The 20,454-nt window shown below is 41.9% G+C and overlaps 1 protein-coding gene across 9 annotated transcripts in view; it reads left to right on the forward strand.

Annotated features, from left to right (window-relative positions):
- The window catches only part of Ahcyl2 (adenosylhomocysteinase like 2), a 148,771-nt gene that overhangs the window by 117,987 nt on the left and 10,330 nt on the right, over nt 1-20,454 (forward strand). For all 9 annotated transcript variants that reach the window (XM_029478363.1, XM_021164572.1, XM_021164573.1 and 6 more), the window contains 6 exons: nt 1,264-1,370; nt 3,971-4,087; nt 8,626-8,689; nt 9,144-9,232; nt 13,167-13,237; nt 14,855-14,949. In XM_029478363.1, the coding sequence (XP_029334223.1) occupies nt 1,264-1,370; nt 3,971-4,087; nt 8,626-8,689; nt 9,144-9,232; nt 13,167-13,237; nt 14,855-14,949 (543 nt within the window). The remainder of the gene's footprint in view (nt 1-1,263; nt 1,371-3,970; nt 4,088-8,625; nt 8,690-9,143; nt 9,233-13,166; nt 13,238-14,854; nt 14,950-20,454) is intronic.

A 20,454-nucleotide genomic window follows, 5' to 3' on the forward strand; every position in this document is an offset into this window, starting at 1 on the left:
AAGGGAGAGCCCTGGGGTGTCAGTGTCAGCTAGTCTAACCCAAATAATAAGCTCCAGGTTAGGATACTGTCTCAGAAGAGAAGGTGGGAAGTAGGGCCAGAGGCGGAAGGCAGCGGGGATTGAAATGGTCTCTACCCTTCATCTATATCCCTGGCCCCTCTTTTGGATTTCTTGGGAACATTCATTGGTTCTTAGGGATTCTATCTGTAGGTATGTAGCAAGGCTAAGAGTTCTAATGAGAGTTCTGCCTCGGTCCCTACCCTCAATCAAGATTTGATTGAGTCAGACATAATATAGTAATAGTAGGAGCAGAAGCAAAGATCAGATGATAGACCTGAGGTTGGGTGTTTTGTGTGCCCTGGGCTTCAGGATGGCATTTTTGATACTTTAGCGTGATATCCTGAAGTTTAAAGAAGACTTAAGCCAGCAGAGGATGACTGAGTTCTGCAGCCACGGACCAGGATAGGCGTAACAACTTGGAAAAGTCCTGATGAGACCCTTAACAGTCCTGAAGGGCTGACATGCCTCTGCCTTGTGCCTGACTTATAATTCAGAAACCTTCCCCGCTGATGGAAGCTCTATTGGGCACAGCATTGTATTTATCTTTAATCTCGACTTGAAATAGTGATGAGCTGTTCAGAGGCATGCTTATACACCTACATGCTGCACGGTTCCCTGGTTATTTTTAATTTGGCTTATACAGAGTGCGAGGTTGAGCTAGGCAAAACCTCAGTGCCGCCTGAGACATTGGGTGGGAGAGTGCCTGAGCTTTGGGAGAAGTAAAAGATTAACAACTTGAGGTTTAAAAGCCATTGTTCTTCAAGGGAGACTAATTATCTGTCCTTTTATTTAAACTAAACCATAGCTGAATGTATTTAAAGTACTAAAATCAGCAGCTAGAATTGAGTTTTTTAAAGATCTGCAGTGTATTTGAGAACTAGAGGTCTTGATAGCCTCCTGAGCTGATTATCCATAGATAACCATATGTTGCAATGTGGTTTAATAACATAGATAATGCCGCTGGGTCTTGTGACTGAGAGACTTAGAGGTGGCCTTTCTCCCCGTCTCTCTTCTTAGAGTATAGTGGCTCTTTATTCGGTAGGTTAGTGTATTTACTCAGACTTTGAGTTACTTCTTATAACTATATGGAAGATTTTAAGTACCTGTACATTGGTAATTAGGAATTGGGATACAGTACCCTAAAAGACCCTGAAGCCTACAGCTTCATCAAGACAAATGACAGTCCTGGTGCTTCTGTTGCAGATACTGGATGATGGAGGAGATCTGACTCACTGGATTTATAAAAAGTATCCCAACATGTTTAAGAAAATTAAAGGCATAGTCGAGGAGAGTGTTACTGGAGTCCATAGGTAAGATTTAACAGTCATCCCTAACTTACATATACAATCTTATGGTCACATGTCTGTAGAACATATTACATTATGTGGAAAATTGAAGTTTTTCTATAAGGTAACAAATCTAAGGCTAGACATTTATTTTAATTAACAACACAAATTGCAAACCTAAAATGGTGAGCAACTCAGATGAAGAAGCAGATAGGGTCCTCATGTTTTCTTGTCGCTGTGGTGCAGTGACTGTTTGCTCTTTTTGGACAATTCTTTTGGTAAATATTTATTGAACTACTACAGTGAGCCAGACACTGTTGTGTGATAGAGACTCACAGTAGATAATAACCTTTGTCCTCTCTCACAGACGACAGCAAGCCAGGGCTTTGGGTTCCATCACAAAGTAGCCTTGGATAAAACTAGAACCATCTCTGTTAGTCATATTCACCAATAAAGAATTGAAAGCGCTGGGCAGTGGTGGCACACGCCTTTAATCCCAGCACTTGGGAGGCAGAGGCAGGAAGATTAATGAGTTTGAGGCCAGCCTGGTCTACAGAGACAGCCAGGACTACACAGAGAAACCCTGTCTCGAAAAAAAACAAACAAAACAAAAAAAGAATTGAAAGCATGAAAAAAAACTTTCACTCAAAGCATGCCACCATGACTGCTTTAATGTTTTCCAATCTCTTGAACATATAAAACTATAGCTTAGGAATGGAGAGATGGCTTAGTGGCTAGGAACACTGGCTGCTCTTCCAAAAGACTCAGGTTTAATTCCCAGTACACACATGGCAGCTCACAACTGTCTGTAACTCCTGTTCCAGGAGACCCAATGCCTTCACAGGGACACACATGGCAGGGAAAGCACCAATGCACATAAAAGTAAAAAACAAAAAGCCCTATAGCTTTCAACAACCTTCTGATTCTTAGAATGGGCTACGTTTTTAAATTTATATGTGTATACATGCGTGCTCACATACTTGCATGTCACAAATGTAGATACCACAAGAAAAGACAACTTGTGGAAATTAGGTTTTTTTCACCATATTAAAGCTACAAATTGAGCTCAGAATGTTAAGTTTGGCAGAGCCCTTACCCACTGAGCCTTATCCTAGCCCCAGGAGGTGAATTTTTAATAAAACAAATACTTCTCCTTTTTAATGGACTTAGTTTTTAAACTCATGTATGTATAGCCATGCATTTTATGGGTTTGTATATTGTTGTTATGAATTGGAAACTACTAATAACGGTAAGATTATGCTGGATTTTTTTTTTTTTTTTTTTTTTGTTTTTTGAGACAGGGTTTCTCTGTGTAGCCCTGGCTGGTCTCGAACTCAGAAATCCACCTGCCTCTGCCTCCCGAGTGCTGGGATTAAAGGCGTGCGCCACCACGCCCGGCTTATGCTGGCTATCTTTGTGTCAACTTGACACAAGCTAGACTCATCAGATAGGAGGGGGTCTCAATTTAAAAGGTGCTTCTAGCTGTAGGGAAGGTGGGTGGTACCACCCTGGACTGGTGGTCCTGAGCTCTATAAGAAATCAGACCAAGCCGGGAGGTGGTGGCGCACGCCTTTAATCCCAGCACTTGGGAGGCAGAGGCAGGCGGATTNTGTCCTGGAACTCTCTTTGTAGACCAGGCTGGCCTCGAACTCAGAAATCCGCCTGCCTCTGCCTCCCAAGTGCTGGGATTAAAGGCATGCGCCACCACACCCGGCTTATGCTGGATTTTTTAAAGTATTGTTTAAAATTAGTTCTTTTAAAGCTATTTTTAAGATTGTGTGTGTGTGTGTGTGTGTGTGTGTGTGTGTGTGCACGCGAGTGCACGTGCATAGGTTTCCTGAAGACAGAGTGGCAGGTGATGCCAGATCAGTCTCTGGATGAGCAGGAAACACACTCTCAACCACTGAGTCACTTCTCTAGCCCCCACATTACTTCTTTTTTTAATTATTAAAAAGGAATATAAAATTTATATGAAGGTTGGAAGAGATTGCTCAGTGGTTTAAGAGCTCTTGCTACATTTGCAGAGGACCCAGAGTTGGCTCCTAGGATCTACCTGGCATCTCACAACGTTGGTTACTCAAGTTCCAGAAGATCTGACATCCTCTTTGGGCCTCCACAGGCACTAGGCACCCATGCCTTGAACATACATGCATTCAAGTAAACACTCATACACATACAATAAAGCTAGGGACTTTTCTAAAGTCTCAGTCTGGCAGTGGGCATGGCAGTGCATGCCTTTGATGCCAGCAGAGGCCAGTGGATCTCTGTGAGTTCCAGGCCAGCCAGGACTCCACAGTGAGACCCTATCTCACAACAGAAGTCTCCATCTTTAAAAATAAAAACGAAAAAGATTTATATGCAATTAAATTTATTAAGATCTTAAAACATAGTTGGATCAAAGATTTTCCCTACATAGTTTTTTAAATATGAGCTTTATTGCCAGGCTGGATACAGCCTCTAGAAATACATTATCTGTTTCTCTGTACCTGTCTTGTAGGATGGAATTAGTTATATCTTTTCTTTCATGCTCAGTCCATCAGTATATTTCAGGGATTAGACATGAAACCAATCGTAGGTTGTAATGTCTGGCTGTTTTATGTTCCTCTTGCCTCTTTCCTTCCCAGGCTGTACCAACTGTCCAAAGCTGGGAAGCTGTGTGTTCCCGCCATGAACGTCAATGACTCAGTCACTAAGCAGAAATTTGATAACCTCTACTGTTGCCGTGAATCTATTCTTGACGGGTAATGTCTGTTATCTTTGAGGTGATCTTGGGTTATTGCCTGACAGCTCCAGCTTCTTTGGTTTTAGTTATTTCTGGAACTGTTTCATGTTCAACCACATCACACCCAGGACTGTGTAACCTGGAGCTCAGTTGCTATCACTCACCATTAAAAGAAAAATCTCTTTCACTTAGGATATTAGACTGGGGCTAGAGATTTGGCTCAGAGATTAAGAGCCCTTGCTCCTATTCCAGAGGGGCCTGTGTTTAATTCCCAGTACCCACATGGTAGCTGACAGATGTCTGTAATTCCAGACCCAGGAGATCTGGTGCCCTCTTTTGGCCGCCACAGGTACCAGGCAAACATATTCAGACAAAGCACTCATGCACATAAAAGTAAACAAAATTTTAAAAAAGAATTGATGCGTATGTAGCAGAGGATGGCCTAGTCGGTCATGAATGGGAGGAGAGGCCCTTGGTCCTGTGAAGCGTCTATGCCTCAGTGTAGGGGACGGCCAGGGCCAGGAAGTGGGCATGGGTGGGTTGGTGAACGGGGGAGGGGAGATAGGAGAGGGGGTCTTCAGAGGGGAAACCAGAAAAGGGGATGACATTTGAAATGTAAATAAAGAAAATATCTAAAAAAAAAAAAAAAAAAAAAAAAGAGCAACCTAGGCTATATAACAAGTCTGAGATGAGAATAATCTCAACTTAAAATAATAATAAAATAGGCAATGAAATAAAAAAATGATTGAGATTAGCCACTGTTAGTAAGCAGAGTTTCTATTTTGTGCTATTAAATTGGCATAACCATGATTTTGGAAGAGATCTCAGATGATCCTATTTCAGATCATGGTTCCCATAACATACCGTATAGTTCTCATGTTATTACTGCCATAGAATTCTTGACTATTTAGAAACTTCTGGGAGGAAAAATGAACTCCCAGAGGCATTTCTGCTTTCTGCTGTGTGAGGGTTGCAGGTCTGACAGTATTCACCCTGCCTCCACCCTTGTGTTCTGGCGTTCCTTCATTAACTGCTAGCAAGGCCCTCGTGTGCAGTCGGCATTCCATTGGTGGCAAGGCCCTCGTGTGCAGTCGGCGTTCCATTGGTGGCAAGGCCCTCGTGTGCAGTCGGCGTTGCTCCATTGGTGTAACTAGTACTTGGCATTCTCGACTTTTGAAAACCAGAGCTTGATTGGCTCAGAGTTTTAGAGGTGTTGCTCTGTGGGCAGATGGCCGTGTTTGCTTTGGGGCGTGCAGTGAAGCAGTGTGTGGTAGTCAGGATCATGTGACAAAGTAAAGTCGACTGCTTCTCACTGAGACGTAAGAAAAGAGTAATGAAGGCACTGGGTCCCCTCTACCCCTTCAAGAATCTGTGGCCAGTTCCTAGAACGCCTCTCACTAGACTTGACCTCTTAGAGTTTTCAACACATTTTAGTAAAGCAAGCAGGGGGACCAAGCCTTTATCATATGAACCTTTGGGACCATTCTAGATCCAAATCATAGCCCTCAAGTAATTGTCTAAGTAAAACCATCAAAATAGCTTAGAATATGGCAAGTGCAGTGTTTCTATCCCGTATGAGTTAAGAGAGAAAATGAGGAAAGGTTCTGTGGACTGTATTCCTAACCATTCAGTGTGTGCTCTGACACTACCAGTGGGCACTGGGTCCAGAAAGACCTCAGTTTAAATGCTGCTCCCATTACCTATTTATTAACTGTAATCCCTTGCTTATCCTCCCTGCATATTCCCTCATCTGTAAAATAGTAACTTTGTGGCCTACTTTATGAGGTTTTTTTTACTTTATGAGTTATTATGAGAGTTAATAAGACAGGGGAAGTTATTCAGTGTTGTTACCTTTCTCCTTTAAAAAAACAAACCGACCAACAGTCAGGGTGGCATTTCACTGTGCACACTCAGCTGATCTGGAACTTGATACATAGTGCAGCCTGGCCTCAATAGCACAGTTCTTCTTTCATTGTGCTTTAATACAGGCATGTGCAACCAAACCCAACACCTTGCTTGTCTGTCTAGAACCTGATGTATAGTAAGTTTTCAGATTCAGTTAGAATCTAGGGAGGTTTTTGCTGGTTTGTCTTTCTTTTTTTTTTTTTTTTTTTTTCTGTTTGGTGGAATGTTCGATGTACATTGTACCTATCATTGCCTACTATATTACTAGGGAGTCAATAGTATCACACAGACTGAATGTAGCTCAGTAGTCAGCTACGGAGTGTCCTCATGGTAAGTGCCATTGTGACAGATACCTCAATTCTGACCACATTCATAGTCATTTGTATATATTTCATTAAAATACTTAACTACTCACCACTATCTTTTAGACTTTTCAAATACCAGATGTGTGAACCTAAAGTTGGCCTAGGATCAGTAAAAGATACGTGAAGAGAACTCTACTAATTCAGAAAAATGGATAGAGCCCCTCCCAACCTAGTTTACTCCCTCAGTAAGAAAGAATCTTAAGGTTGTACAAGAGCGTACGAGAGTGACAAGAAGTAGCAGAGTGGAGGTTATGCTTAGATTTTACAGTGAGGAGCAGGGACCTGGGCTGTCATCTAAACTTGCTAAGTGGTACAAGCTCATTGGTACCTGCAGACAGTGCCAGACTGCAATTGGGTCAAGGGAAATTGTTCTCTCAGTAGAGATGAAAGCAAGAGAGATGAAAACTGCCCCAGAGAAACCTAAGTAGAAGCCAGGGATGGTGGCATACATCTGTAATCCCAGCACTCAGGAGGTGAATCGAATGTTCTAGGCTATTCTTTCTTATATAACAAATTTGAGGCCAGATTGTGCTACATAAGATCTCACAAAACCAGAAAGAAAAGGAGGGGCAGTGAAGCAGGCAGGCACTTAGGCTAATAGAGCATCCACATGAGAAAGGTATTAATGCTTAATTTCTATAGTTCTGAGATGGTTACTTGCTGTATCCGTCCCTTTACATGTCGCTAGAACCAAACACCTGACAAAAGCAACACAGGCAGAATCCGGTCATGACAGGAAGTCCTGGCAGGAGGACAGTCATCCACAGTCAGAAAGCAAAGAGGAATGCTGATGAAAGAGATGAAGATGATGCTTTCTCCTTTTGTTTGGTCCAGGACTCCCATCCATCGAGTGGTACCACCTATGCTGAGGGACTTCCTATGTCCGTTAACCTAGTCTAGAAACTCCCTAAAAGACATATCCAGAGGTTTGGTACCGTGGTGGTTCTAAGTCCCCTTAAGTTGTCAGTCAGAATTCACCATCACACGGGCATCAGGGAGCCCTGCCAACTCCTCCTTGTGTATTGCTGACTAAGATTCCACTTGAGGAAGAAGAAAAATTCCCCCGAAGCTCCAAAGGAGCTCAGCTAGGCTTTTCACATTGTAGAGTAGATAGTGTTTTAGCTCTCCTAGGGCTGTGGAGCAGAAAAACCAAAGAGAAGTTTAGAGAGTTGCCATGGCAACTAAATAGCACCAGGTAGCTTACCATTACCCTCAGTCCTTCCTTGAGTGAAGTCTCTTTTGTCCTTTATCCTTGAGGAAAATCCTGAGGTCATAGGAAAATCACTGCCTACCTAGAGTCCGTCCATGTCTGCAGCCTGGTTGTCATTTGCAGAGGCACAGTGTGAAGGAAGTTTCCAGACCACCACACCTGTGTATAGTTAAAAAGAAGGGGGATGAGGGAAAGCTTCAGAAAGTGGTCAAGGGAAAGGAGGCCTAGAAATAGATCCTTTGGTCTCCTTGCTGTGCTAGCCATTGCAAGACCACTGTGATGATAATCCATGACTTGTGAGTGTGCTAGTCCCCACCAGAAAGTAGGAAGTTTTACACATATTTGGAGAGACTGTGTATCTCAAAATCGACTGGATTTTAGTTGAAACGCTTTTTTTCTTGACCAAGATTCCCAGAAAAAGTAGTCTCATTGTACCCAAAGAGAACCAGAACTCACTCCTACACATTCTTTCCAGAAATCCTGGAGACAGCAAGGATCAGTTTCATAAAGAACAAGATACAAAGGTAGAATGTTTCTACTGCACATGAACCCAGAAAGCTCATTGTCTATATAGTGAGCATCAGCAGATTTCACAGCCTCTCTGCACCACTGTCCAGTACTCTCCCTATTGGATCAGTGTAAGACCAAACTGGCCACTCTGATACTGCTAACTGCATTTCTTAGGGTATATTCCTAAAACAGCAAGGTAAACAGTGTTTCCATTATGTCAGAACTGTCACTTCCTGGATTAAAGTTACAGTTTCCTTATTTGTATCTTTGCTTTTCCCCATATCTAGTCACAATATAGATGTGTACATTGCTTTGCTTTTTTGTTTACAGGCCACTGTGTACTCTACATCTTTCTTTTGCACCACTCACTTTAATCTCAGAGAGAGATTAAAGAGGGGGGCTGCACAGCTCCCATATATCTTGAGCTCATTAGATAGACAAAATACAGACTGTATTGCTTTCCCTCAAAAATGAAAGAACTTTAAAACGAACGCACAAGCCTCAGGTAGAAAGCTAAGGATATGTTTTTCTAAGTGAATGGTTTGGTTTTGTTTTTGTTTCCCTCAGACTTAAAAGGACAACAGATATGATGTTTGGTGGAAAGCAGGTGGTGGTCTGTGGCTACGGAGAGGTAACCTCAACCTTTTACTTGTTGGATGCTTAAAATGTATTTTGTTAAAATGTTGCCGAGTTTTGTGTGTAGACAGCAGTATACCACGCACCATGTTAGATGGGAACACGTAACTTCAGAGGGCCTTGAGTTCAGTGCCTTTCTTTTCCTTTTGTATTTTTTCTCATTGATTTTCTGACTGTTCCAGCATCACTGTTTGTGATGTTCTTTTAGCTTGTGTTTTGATTATAAATCGTGAATGTGGGTGTTCTCATGCATATGAATGTGCCAAGCAGGGGCCGGGGATTTGTTTATGAACTGCATTTATTTGTTTTTCTTGGTTTTTCCCAAGCATGAATCTATTCAGCAAACTTACTTTGAGGGGAAGAATCAGGGTCCCCTCCCCAAACCTCCAGAAGCTGCAGAAGTGTGCTTTCACGGGCTGTGCTCATTGCTATGTTCTCTGCCTGCTCAGGTGGGAAAGGGGTGCTGCGCTGCTCTGAAAGCCATGGGCTCCATTGTGTACGTGACTGAGATTGACCCCATCTGTGCCCTGCAAGCCTGGTAAGCCTCTCCATGGCTGTGATGCCTGCCCCTCCTCCTCTCCGTGGCTGGCTGCAGTGCCACTGTGGATCTGCCGTGCCGCGCCTTACGCCCACATGCCTGAAGCTGCAAGGGAACTCTAAGCTTCTGTCTTGCAAAAGTCAAGGAGTTCTGCTCCGAGGGAAGTGGGAATTTAGAATTCCTATTGAAATAGTAACAGGGAATGTTTTGGTTTGAGGGACAAATATCCCATTAATGTCTCTCTTCATATGTAATCCCCACCACTTTGGAAATAATAATCAAAAAGAAAAGACAGGCCAGAAAATCGGTTTACTAGACTAAGTGGTTACTGTGCAAGGCCTAATTTCAGTCTCTGACTTCACAAAGTTGTCCTCTGACCTCCACGGGTGTACCTTGGCCTGTGCTTACCTTCACACATATATCATGCATGCGAGAGCACACAAACACACACATACACACACACACATCCTAGTGTTTTGTTGTTGTTGTTTTTAAGGTTCAGAGCTATAATCTTAGTATTCCTGAGTCTGAAGCAAATAGATGATGACTTCTAGGCCTTGGTTACAGAGTAAGACCTTGTCTCAGCAACCTGGCCTGCAGCGTGAGATCCTGCCAGGAGGCGAGATTGGCTGCAGTTCAGTGGTAGAACATGTGCTTAGCTTGGACATGAGATCAGTCTTCAGCAGGAAGGAAGAGAGGGGAGTGAAATGCAATAGGCTGTGTGAGAGACCTTCTGATATCATATACTTCAAAGACCTCTGTGGTAGTCTTCCCAAAATGTATACTGTGAATCTAACTGAGGAAATATTAGATTAATGCAAACTAAGAGTGAGAGCTGCCCACTCCTGTGTGAAGAATGTATGGAAAGTGTTTGTGGTGTTCTTACAATTCTTAAGGCTAAAGTGTAAACTTAGCATTTTTAAGTTTCTTTTTCCTCTCTCAAATGTGGATCCTAGTAGGGCACAGCTTTAATCCCAGCATTTGGGAGGCAGAGACAAAAGGATCTCTGAATGTAAGACCAGTGTGGTCTACAGAGTGAGTTCTAGGCCAACCAGGGCTACATAGTCAGACCCTGTCTAAAAACTAATAATAGTCAAATAAAACAAAAACAATATAGATAATAATCCTTACCTCAAAGTATTGTGAAAATTAAGTCACAGAATGGACCCTCACTAAGTGGTAACTGTTACTAAGATTATTTCCATCATCCACAGAATGGGAAACACCACGGTCACTAAAAGCTACTGTAAGCCCACATTTTTGTAGTATATATCTACATTTATTATTTTCTGTGCAGTGTTTACCACTAAGCCTCTGGAAGAAGGACACTGAGCTCGAATAAGGCCTGTTCCCTCTGTCCTGCCACTCACAAAGCCCAACCCTACGGTGCCAAAGCAGAGCTTCCCAGTAGAGTCACTGGCTTGCTCTAGTTGGCTTCAGTCCCAGGGAGCATCACCTTTCTGGTACTGTCTTTTCAGTATAGAAACTGGAACACGACACTGACGACAGTACATTCACATCATCTCATAGCCCTGAGCCACACACATACGGCAACTTACAGTATATGCTGTGTATGCTGTACATACAAGCTGTGTGCTGAGGGTAAATGAGAGAGTAGATGGAGGGGCCCTGGCTCTGCTCTGAAGTGTCAGAAGCTCTGTAAACAGCATGCAGTGCTGTCAAGGCACGGGAGAACTGTCTTAACAGAAGACTGAGGCTCTGGACACAGGAATTTCAGCAAGGCTGTATTAAAACCTCGGCAGGGTTTTAGGTTTTTGTTTTTTGGGTTTGCTTTTTTTGTTTGTTTGTTTTTGTTTTTGTTTTTTGGGTTCTTTTTTTCTCTCAGTTTGAAGGTATGTGTCCCACGCAAGGAGCAAGAGCATAGCCTCCAAACAAAGGATAACATAGCATATTTCAGGAGCTCACAGACTAGATAAATTTGGGGAATGGCAATATCTGAGGTTAGAATCAAATGACAGTGTCTTAGTTAGGGTTTTACTGCTGTGAACAGACACCATGACCAAGGCAAGTCTTATAAAAAGCAACATTTATTTGGGGCTGGCTTACAGGTTCAGAGGTTCAGTCCATTATCATCAAGGTGGGAGCATGGCAGTATCCAGGCAGGCATGGCACAGGAGGAGTTGAGAGTTCTATGTCTTCATCCAAAGGCTGTTAGTGGAAGACTGACTTCCAGGCAACTAGGGTGAGGATCTTATACCCACACCCACAGTGACACACCCATTCCAACCAGGTCACACCTATTCCAACAAGGCCACACCTTCAGATGGTGCCACTCCCTAGTCCAAGGATATACAAACCATCACAGACAGTGTAATCATTTATCAGTATAAGAATTTAGGTCTGGTGCACGCCTTTAATCCCAGCACTTGGGAGGCAGAGGCAGGTGGATTTCTGAGTTCGAGGCCAGCCTGGTCTACAAAGTGAGTTCCAGGACAGCCAGGGCTATACAGAGAAACCCTGTCTCAAAAAACCAAAAAAAAAAAAAAAAAAAAAAAAAAAAAAAAAAAAAAAAAAAAGAATTTAGGTCTTATCCTAGAGTATTTTAAACTTGTAAATAAAATGTTCTAAATTGCACTTAGGGAAATCACTCTGCAAAATGATTTGAGAGATGTAACCTAGACAATGAGATTGGGCCGTGCATTGCTGACCAGACCTTAGTAAAGCTAGCATGTATGGGTAAAAGGGGGCAGAACTAGGCACCGTGGCCCACGATTTTATAATCCCACCACCCTAAGAGAATTACCTCAAATTTAAGGCTAGCCTGGTCTACAAAGTAAGTTCTGACCCTGTCTCAAAACCACCAAAAAGGTTCTGTGGGGCCATAAATACAAGCAACTTAGGGAATTAAGAAAAAGTATTAAAAAGATTTGGTTACAATTTCAATTAGAAAGAAACAGTTACTTGGCTCATACAGTTGGGTTAACATTAATGCTGTTGTTCAGGGTAGAAAATACAGAAGAAAAGTAGCTGAGAGTGTGGAGAGGGTAGAGTTTATTTTCAAACAAATGTGGGATCCTTCTGGGGAATCCATGAGGTATCTGAAGGAGTAGTTAATCCTGGGATATGAAGCCCCCGGGCATGCAATTTACAAACTATAACTAAAATGTAGATTGATGGTAAAGCTCCTCCTTGTTTGCTGGATACCTGGTGCCCATCACGTGAGTGGTGATTTGCAGCCAAAGGCAGACTAAGCATGGGTACTGAAAGAACAGAGAAGGGTCCAGTGAAGAACCCCACAAAGTTCCACTACTTCAATATGGGAAACACCTTAGAATTTAGCCAAGTGGGGTACAAGGTCCTGGGTTCAATCCCCATCACTATACAAAAGTGGGGAATTGGTCTTTAAAGAAGTCAAGTTACACTTAATGTGGCAGAGAAATCAAATACTGTAAGGCATTCTGGAAAAAAAAAAACAAAAAACTTTTTTTGTTGTTTTTTTTTTTTTTTTTTTCCAGAAGGCAATTAATGATCTTAGAAGAACGGATGCAGTGAGAATAGACCCAATGGCCAGGTGTCATTTTCTAGAAATGTCATTTGGGAATTTCATGGGAGCCCTTGCTCGGCTCTCTGTTATTGGGAGATATAGTCCCACAGGTGCAAAGGGAGCTTTTACATTTCTCCTGTATAAACTAGGGAAATGATCTGGATTTTTGACTGAAGAGTAGCCCACGCCAGATATGGTGACCCATGCCTGTAATCCCAGCACTCGAGGGAAAGGCTAGAGGATCCTGAATTTGAGGCCAGCCTGTACTATCCACTGGCACTGTGTTAAAAACTAAACTAAACAAACAGCCTGGAAGCATTCCAGCTGTCCAGGAAGTGACACTGTAACTACCTGAAGAGCTCGGTGCAGCTTGTAAGGGAGACTCCCCTCCGACTGGCTGAGTTAACTTGTCCTGCTTTATTTCTGCAGTATGGATGGATTCCGACTAGTGAAGCTGAATGAAGTCATCCGACAGGTCGACATTGTTATTACTTGTACAGGTATGGTTGTGCTGTGTCCAGTGGGGTGGGATGTGGGAATACTTCCATGGCACATATAAGGGGTGATTAAAAATATTCTGGATAAAGCCAAACTACTAAAGTGAGAGATAGGGGTTGAGAAGTAGGAGTGGCTCATTTGATAAAATGCTTGCCTTAATAAACATTTTTTGATTCCGAGAACCCATGGAAAAAGGCATGGGTGACTGGAGAGTTGACTCAGTGGTTAAGAACACTTGTTGCTCTTGCAAAGGACCCAGGTTCTTTCTTTTTTTTTTTTTTTTTTTTTTTTTTTTTTTTTTTTTTTTTTTTTTTTGGTATCGCCGGTGCTGTCCTGGAACTCACTTTGCAGACCAGGCTGGACTCGAACTCAGAAATCCNCCTGCCTCTGCCTCNCAAGTGCTGGGATTAAAGGCGTGCGCCACCACGCCGGCCAGGACCCAGGTTCTACTCCTAGTACCCCCATGGTAGCTCAACCATAACTCCAGTTTCAGGTAATCTGACACCCTCTTCTAACTGTGGGAATCAGACATATAAGCAGTATACATGCATCAGGCAGGCAAAACATGCATACACATGAAATAAATCATCTTTTTAAAAAGCCAGGCATGGTGGTTTGCACTTATAATTTCAGCACTGTGGAGTCAGAAGCACACAGAGAGACAAACATGCATGTACCAGAAATAGAAAAAAAAGTCTCTTTCTTTCATATTTTCCTGTTTAGAGCGCTGCCAAACTATTTTTCAGAGCAGTAGAACTTTTGTACAGTTGTACCAGCAGTGCGTGAGGGTTCTAGCTTTTCTACATCCTTAACAACACTTTTATTATTGTGTTTTTTATTATTGCCATCCCAATGAACATAAAGTAGTGTATGATTTAGAAGGCTAGTGATAGTCTCCATTCTTTCCTGTGCTTTTTGGCTATTGATATCTTCTCTAGAGAAACATCCTTTCAGATCCTGTGTTCATTTTTTAAATCAGATTATTTGTCTTTATTGTGAGTTGTAAGAGTTCCCAATACATTTCTAGTAGACATCCCATTTGATTTACAAAGATTTTGTTCCATTCACTAAGTTGTCTTTTAAACACTTCCTTAGTGGGGTCATTTACAGCAAGGACTTGTATGTTTGTTGATGTAGTCAGTCTCTGTTTTCCTTCTGTTTTTTATATTTAAAGTGCTGTATCGTTGTAGACTGTTGCAGAACCTGAGGCCACAAGGATTCACTTTCATGTTCCTCTAACATTTCTGTTAAAAACTAAGAAGTTTTCCTAGTTCTTGCTCTTAAGAATATGATCCATTCATGTTGTAGACATTGGTTGACCATTTTACATACAGAGTTGAGGGAATAAAAACTACTTGTAGTTTATCTGGAAAGATATTTGGAATTTGCCTAGTATGTTCTTATTATTTAACACCATTTGTAATAAAAGCAAGAATACAACCTACCTAAAAAAAAGAATATGATCCATATAAAATTGATTTTATCTATTTCATTATATATTATAATATTACTATATATTATATATACTATATATATTGTGTGTGTTTGTATATTATATATACTGAGGTAGGGGGTCTAACGTCTTTCCTTTCCATGTGTTTATCTCTTCTGTTTTTCAGGGAACAAGAATGTGGTAACCAGAGAGCACTTGGACCGTATGAAGAATAGCTGCATCGTTTGTAACATGGGCCATTCCAACACCGAGATTGATGTGGTAAGATCCTCACTGACCACTGATGGGACCTTTCTTGTTTTTCCTTCACTCTCTCCTTCCCAAGTAACAAACTGGAAGAAGAAAAGGCAGGGCGTCAGCTAGTCTGAACATGAGTCATGAGTGTTCTGCAATAGTCCGTGTCCGTTCACTTTCCAGCCGTATGGCCTGTGCTTAGGGGCAAAATAAAGCTTTTTCATCGCAACCATTTCAAATGATTACCTCCTTACACCCAGGCCTGGTTACCTACTCAGACTGTGAAACATTTTGTTTCCATTTAAGATTTGGTAGCTGGATAAACTCAGTATGAATCAGAGTGGACTCAGTACATGGGGATGTTTAGCTTTACATAAAGACACGTAGTCTGGTCCGTGGAAACACTCAAAGGAGAGATCTGTGGGCTAGGAGAAGTACATTGTCTTAGAATGGCTGTGCCTATCAACCACTGCAGTTTCTTTTCTCTCCCTTTTTCACTGGCCTAGGTCTCCCCTTAACATCTCTCTCAAGTCACAGTAACTAGGTTATAGGTACCACCTTCAGTTCAGAGCCACTGTGTAACAGCATATATTCCTAAACCTGGGAAGTTTATTGCTGTAGTTCTATCTTCTGATTATAGCCAACCAAACCTCTAATAATTTATCCAAGTAGCAGTTAATAGAGGTGTATTTATTTCTTTTCAGACTTACCAAAGTATCTCTCAGTATGACTTTGACTCTGGCTTTAAGTTTTTATGGCATTTTATGGCACATCTGTCTTTCTCTGTGGGTAACTGGCTCAACCATAGCAGGCTTTCATCTCACTGAGGGCTGCTGTGATTGAGCTTCAGCATTTCAGGTAAGGACCAGCTGCTGCCAAGAGCCGTTGGATAATATTTATTTTATGTGGTTTCTCTTTTTAACCCTGTTGTTCTATTCTTTTGTTATTAGAAGTATTTGGCTGGGGATGAAGCTCCATGTTAGAGTGTTTGCCCCCCACACTAGGCTCCAGGTTTAATTCCCGCACCACAGTACCAGAAAGGAGGAAGGAAATAGCTAGTCAGATAGCTTTCCAGAGCCTAAGGCTAGTCTGGGGGTCTGAGTGCCGTGGCATCATTGCTCCGTCTTGTCACTGTGGTTTGCTTACAGTTACTAATGGAGTTGATAGTTGTTTCCTTGGCAGGGGTGGGGATCCTCTTATATTCCAGTTATGTACCATGAGTGAAGGGGCACCTCTACTACAAGGTCAAAGAGAAAGCAGGAAGACTTTCTCTCCAAAACCACAGGAAGCTCTGAATAAAGGATGCGGCCATCTAACTTCTGCACCTTTACTTTTATTCACTCCATGCCCTTGACTCCCCTGGGAGGGTTAGTCTTAACTTTTAACTGAGAAGTGTAGACATTAAGTACACTGGTAAGTCATACAACTGATTCAGAATGAAATTTAAGCACAAAATTCTTCAAGTATTTGAGCCAGTGTGTGTGGTGGTGCTCATCTTTAATCCCAGCACTTAGAAGGCAGAGGCGGGCAGATCTCTGAGTTCAAGGCTAGCATGGTCTACAGAGTGAGTTTCAGGACAGCCAGAGCTACACAGAGAAACCCTGTTTCAGAAAAACAAAACAAAACAAAATAATTCAGGTGTATTGACTCCAAGGCCTAGTTTTCCCTTTAAAGATGGGCTAGACATGAGTAATTTCTCAGAATAAAGGTCACAAGACCATTTATCTTCAATCACAAATATTACTGTATGGTTGCTGTATGCCAGCTGCAGTTCTAGATACTTGGAGTCAGAAAATATAACAAATTCCTACCCTCATAGAGCTTATTGAGGAGAGTGAGACAAAAAACTTAACATAATAAATAAGTAAAATTCTAAAGAGAAGAGAGAACTACAGAATGGCAGAGGGCATCTGAAGAACTAGGCCATTATTTAAATAGTAGCTCAGACTGTGAGCCCAGTGTCAAAAGGGTCAGTCATGTGGATTTCTAGGTAAGGAGCGTTGTAAGCAGTAGCTGGTCCACAAGGCCTGAGGCGGAAGGAGCCCTGCTGTTTGAGGGGTGAAAGGAGGCTGGTGTAGATGGCATGGTGAGCACAAGACAGGGAAGGAAGGATGAGGCTGAGGTGATAGGCCTAACAGCCCACTCTAAAAACAGTTCTATTCTGAGAGAATCAGGGGGCCATTGTAGGGTTTCTAATCTGGCTTAGTTTTAATATGAAGGCTTTTACTTTAAAAGGATCATCCTGGATAACATGTTGAAACTAGGCTTGGTTTTGCCATTATTGCTAGGTAGACCCCCCCCCCCCGCCATATTTGCTATATCAGGAGCCAAGAGCCATCTCTTTCCTTTCTTTTCTTTGAGTTCTTCATGGCATAAGGTGTGGTTCAGAAAAGATGCTACTCAGAGGGCTTTTGAAAGTTAAATTAATGTGTGATGGTACTGTCACAGAGCATGTAAAACAAAATTTAAAGTAGATTGCTAGGAATTCAAGGCCAGCCAGGGCTGCATAAATAAGATCCTAACTAAAAAACAAACAAACAAAAACCAGCAAACTCAGCCAATAATTAGAACCAGGATGTTCAGTCATTATTTAGCAAGTATATGCTGAATATTTGGCCTGCTCTGTACCAAGTTTTAATTAGATGAAGTAAAAGCATTGAGCAACATCTTCTGCTCATGAACTTTATATTCTTGTGTGGGAAATGGATAATAACTAAGTCAACAGTTATTGTCTGTGTTATATTGAGTGAAAGGCAAGAGAGAGCACTCTTCTAATTGAAATGGCCAAGAAGGGTATTTTGTGGATAAACTATTGGGGTGGGGAAGGCTGAATGAAAGAAAATGCAAGATGTGTGAGTACCCTGTATTCAGAGAAAATGGTCAGGCGGGAATGCCGCTCAGAGGCAGAGCACTTATCTGGGATGACTGCACACAGTCCTGGGTTCAGCCTCACCACTGCAAAGAAGAAACAAACAAAACAAAACAGGATAGCAAGAGCTGAAGAAGCTGTGGTAGAGCCAGCAAGATGGCTCAGCAGGTATAGGCCCTTGCCACCAAGCCTAAAGACCACCTGAGTTGAATCCCTGGAACCCACAGGAAGGAGAGAATCAATTCCTGTACATATGTGATCCCTGACCTGCAGACCTGCACACACATACCATGAAAGTGCCAACATATACACAAAGACAAATAAGTAGATCAGTAAATACATAAATGTAAATTGTTTCAAGATAAAGTCTGGCGACAGTAACAGACGGGTGAGGACGAGGAGGCAGCTCAAGGAGGCCATGAGGAAGGCAGAGCTTTGTGGACCATAGCATCTAGAGTTTTATCTAAATAGGAAAGAGGCTACTGGACAGTTTTGAACAAATAAATAACAAAATATTTTTAATAAACCAGTCTGGCTTTTGGGTAAAGAAAACTGTCTGGGCTTGAGTAGGTGTGGGGACAGCAGGAAACTATGAAAGGGTGAAGGTGCTGGCTTGGTTCAGTGGGTAAACAGTAGACTTGATAAAACTCAATGTTGTAACCAGTGGGATTTGCTAAACCAGTTAGGTGTAAAATGTGAAGAAAGGCGTGAGAGTCTCTGTAAATCACCTAATGTTTCTTGTGTAGGAAAGTTATTTGGTAAATATTCATCCAGATAGATAATTGATCTTTTGTAACCAAAACTTAGGAAATTCTCTATAAATCAAATTAGTGTTACAGTGTAATATTTACCCAGCTAGATTTGTATTGTTTTGTATTTGAGCCACCATCTCACTCTGTAGAGACTCAGAGATCCACCTACTGACTAGCCAGATAGTTTTGTGATCAAAATTTAGAATAAATCATGGTACTTGGAGGTTGAGGTAGGAGGATGGAGTTGAAGCCTGCTTGGGCTACCTAGAGAGCTCCAAGCTCATGGGCTGCGAGTGCAGTAAGAGCCCCTGAGTGTGGCTCCCCTCTACCAAAAATTACTTAGGTTTTTCTTTTCCTCTTTTGGGTAGGAATTTTTGGTTTTACCTAACTTTAAGATATTGCTTGCTGCATATTTCAAGAAAGAATAGGTCATGAAAAATGTTATCCACTTAGAAAGCTGTACTTTTTTCCTGAAAAATATGAATTGGATGAACACTGGAGAAGTGCTGTAGGCTACTCGGTGGTCAGCTCTTTCTTTCACATATCTCCTGTCTCACGTGGAAGGCCTGTGTGATTGTCAGCTTTGTAGTTCAAGTGATAAAAAAGCATTATATACACATGGTTTCAGGGACTTTCTCTAATGAAAGAATTATTTAGGTCTTGCTATTGATTCTGTTTTAAAGGACTGGAACCACAACTGTGCTCCCTGCAGGGTAGGGCTGGGGGGAGGGGACGGTATCCTATAAGATCAGTATGTGTAGGCATAATACATTTACAGGGGATGTGCCCACAGTTGGAGCCCATATCTGCATAAGCAGCCCTCTTCCTGGTAGAGTGGTTAGTGCAGATTCACAGAAAAGCCAATTCTGTGCTCCTCCACCCTTTTTAAAGTGGTAGTTCTAGACATTGAACCCCGAAGCACACGTTTACCACTGACCTCCTCCCCAAGCCCCAATTGGTTGGTTTTTAAGAGCTATTCTTGTCCCAGCCATAGGATAGGAAAGGCTCTTAGGGAGCAGGACTGTCAAACAGACACCTTCACAATGAGGACATTGACCCTCCCTAGAGAGTGGTGGAGATAAGTTAACCAAGTATTTTTTTAAACCTCTTTTTAAATGACCTTCAAGGGTTTTGGCCCTTATTGAAGCCGTTCCTGTGCCTTTGCTATACTGCCTCTTCTCGGCACTGTTTTCTTACGTTCTAAGCAGTTTTCCCTTCCTTGACTCTACCATGTCCTTCCCAAAGAGAACTTCCTAAGATGGAAGACTCTCAGGATCATGTTGTTAGTTCTTTGCTACCAGTCACCAGGATTGTTTTTCCTCTGGAAGATTAATGATATGAAACAATAAAATTCTGAACTACTTACCATCTCATCTCAATATAAAATGCATGGGTTACCGTGGAGCTGTGTGCTTTGGCCAGAAGGTGGTCATCTCCATATGCTATTTTAAAGGCTAAAGGATATATTTTGATTTTTCCTTAACTTCTTCAGTTGTCCACTTGCTTCAATTAGTTTAACTCTGTTCACATCCTTTACTTATAACTTTTAATCTATGGTGCTGGGGATCCAATCCAGAATTTTACACATGCTGGGCAAGAGTAGTACCGCTAAGCCACACATGACACCTCTGTCGTTGTTGTTGGTATGATTATCATCATTACACCCATGTCGTCCTCCTTTTCTTCTTTTCCTTTTCTTCTTTATCTTCTTGTTCTTCTTTTTTTTTTTTTTTTAATACCCAATGGAGTTGATTTACTTAGTCATTCTCTGTTGGTCTATGCTTATTTGCTAGTATGAGTAATGTTAGGATGACCCCTTGAACCCTTGATTCTCCTTCACCTCCCAAGTACTGGAATTAAGGGCTTGCACCACTACACCTGGTTTATATTAAAATTCCTAGGCACTTTAAT

Source organism: Mus caroli, chromosome 6, assembly GCF_900094665.2.
Source record: "Mus caroli chromosome 6, CAROLI_EIJ_v1.1, whole genome shotgun sequence".
Classification (NCBI taxonomy): Eukaryota; Metazoa; Chordata; class Mammalia; order Rodentia; family Muridae; genus Mus; species Mus caroli.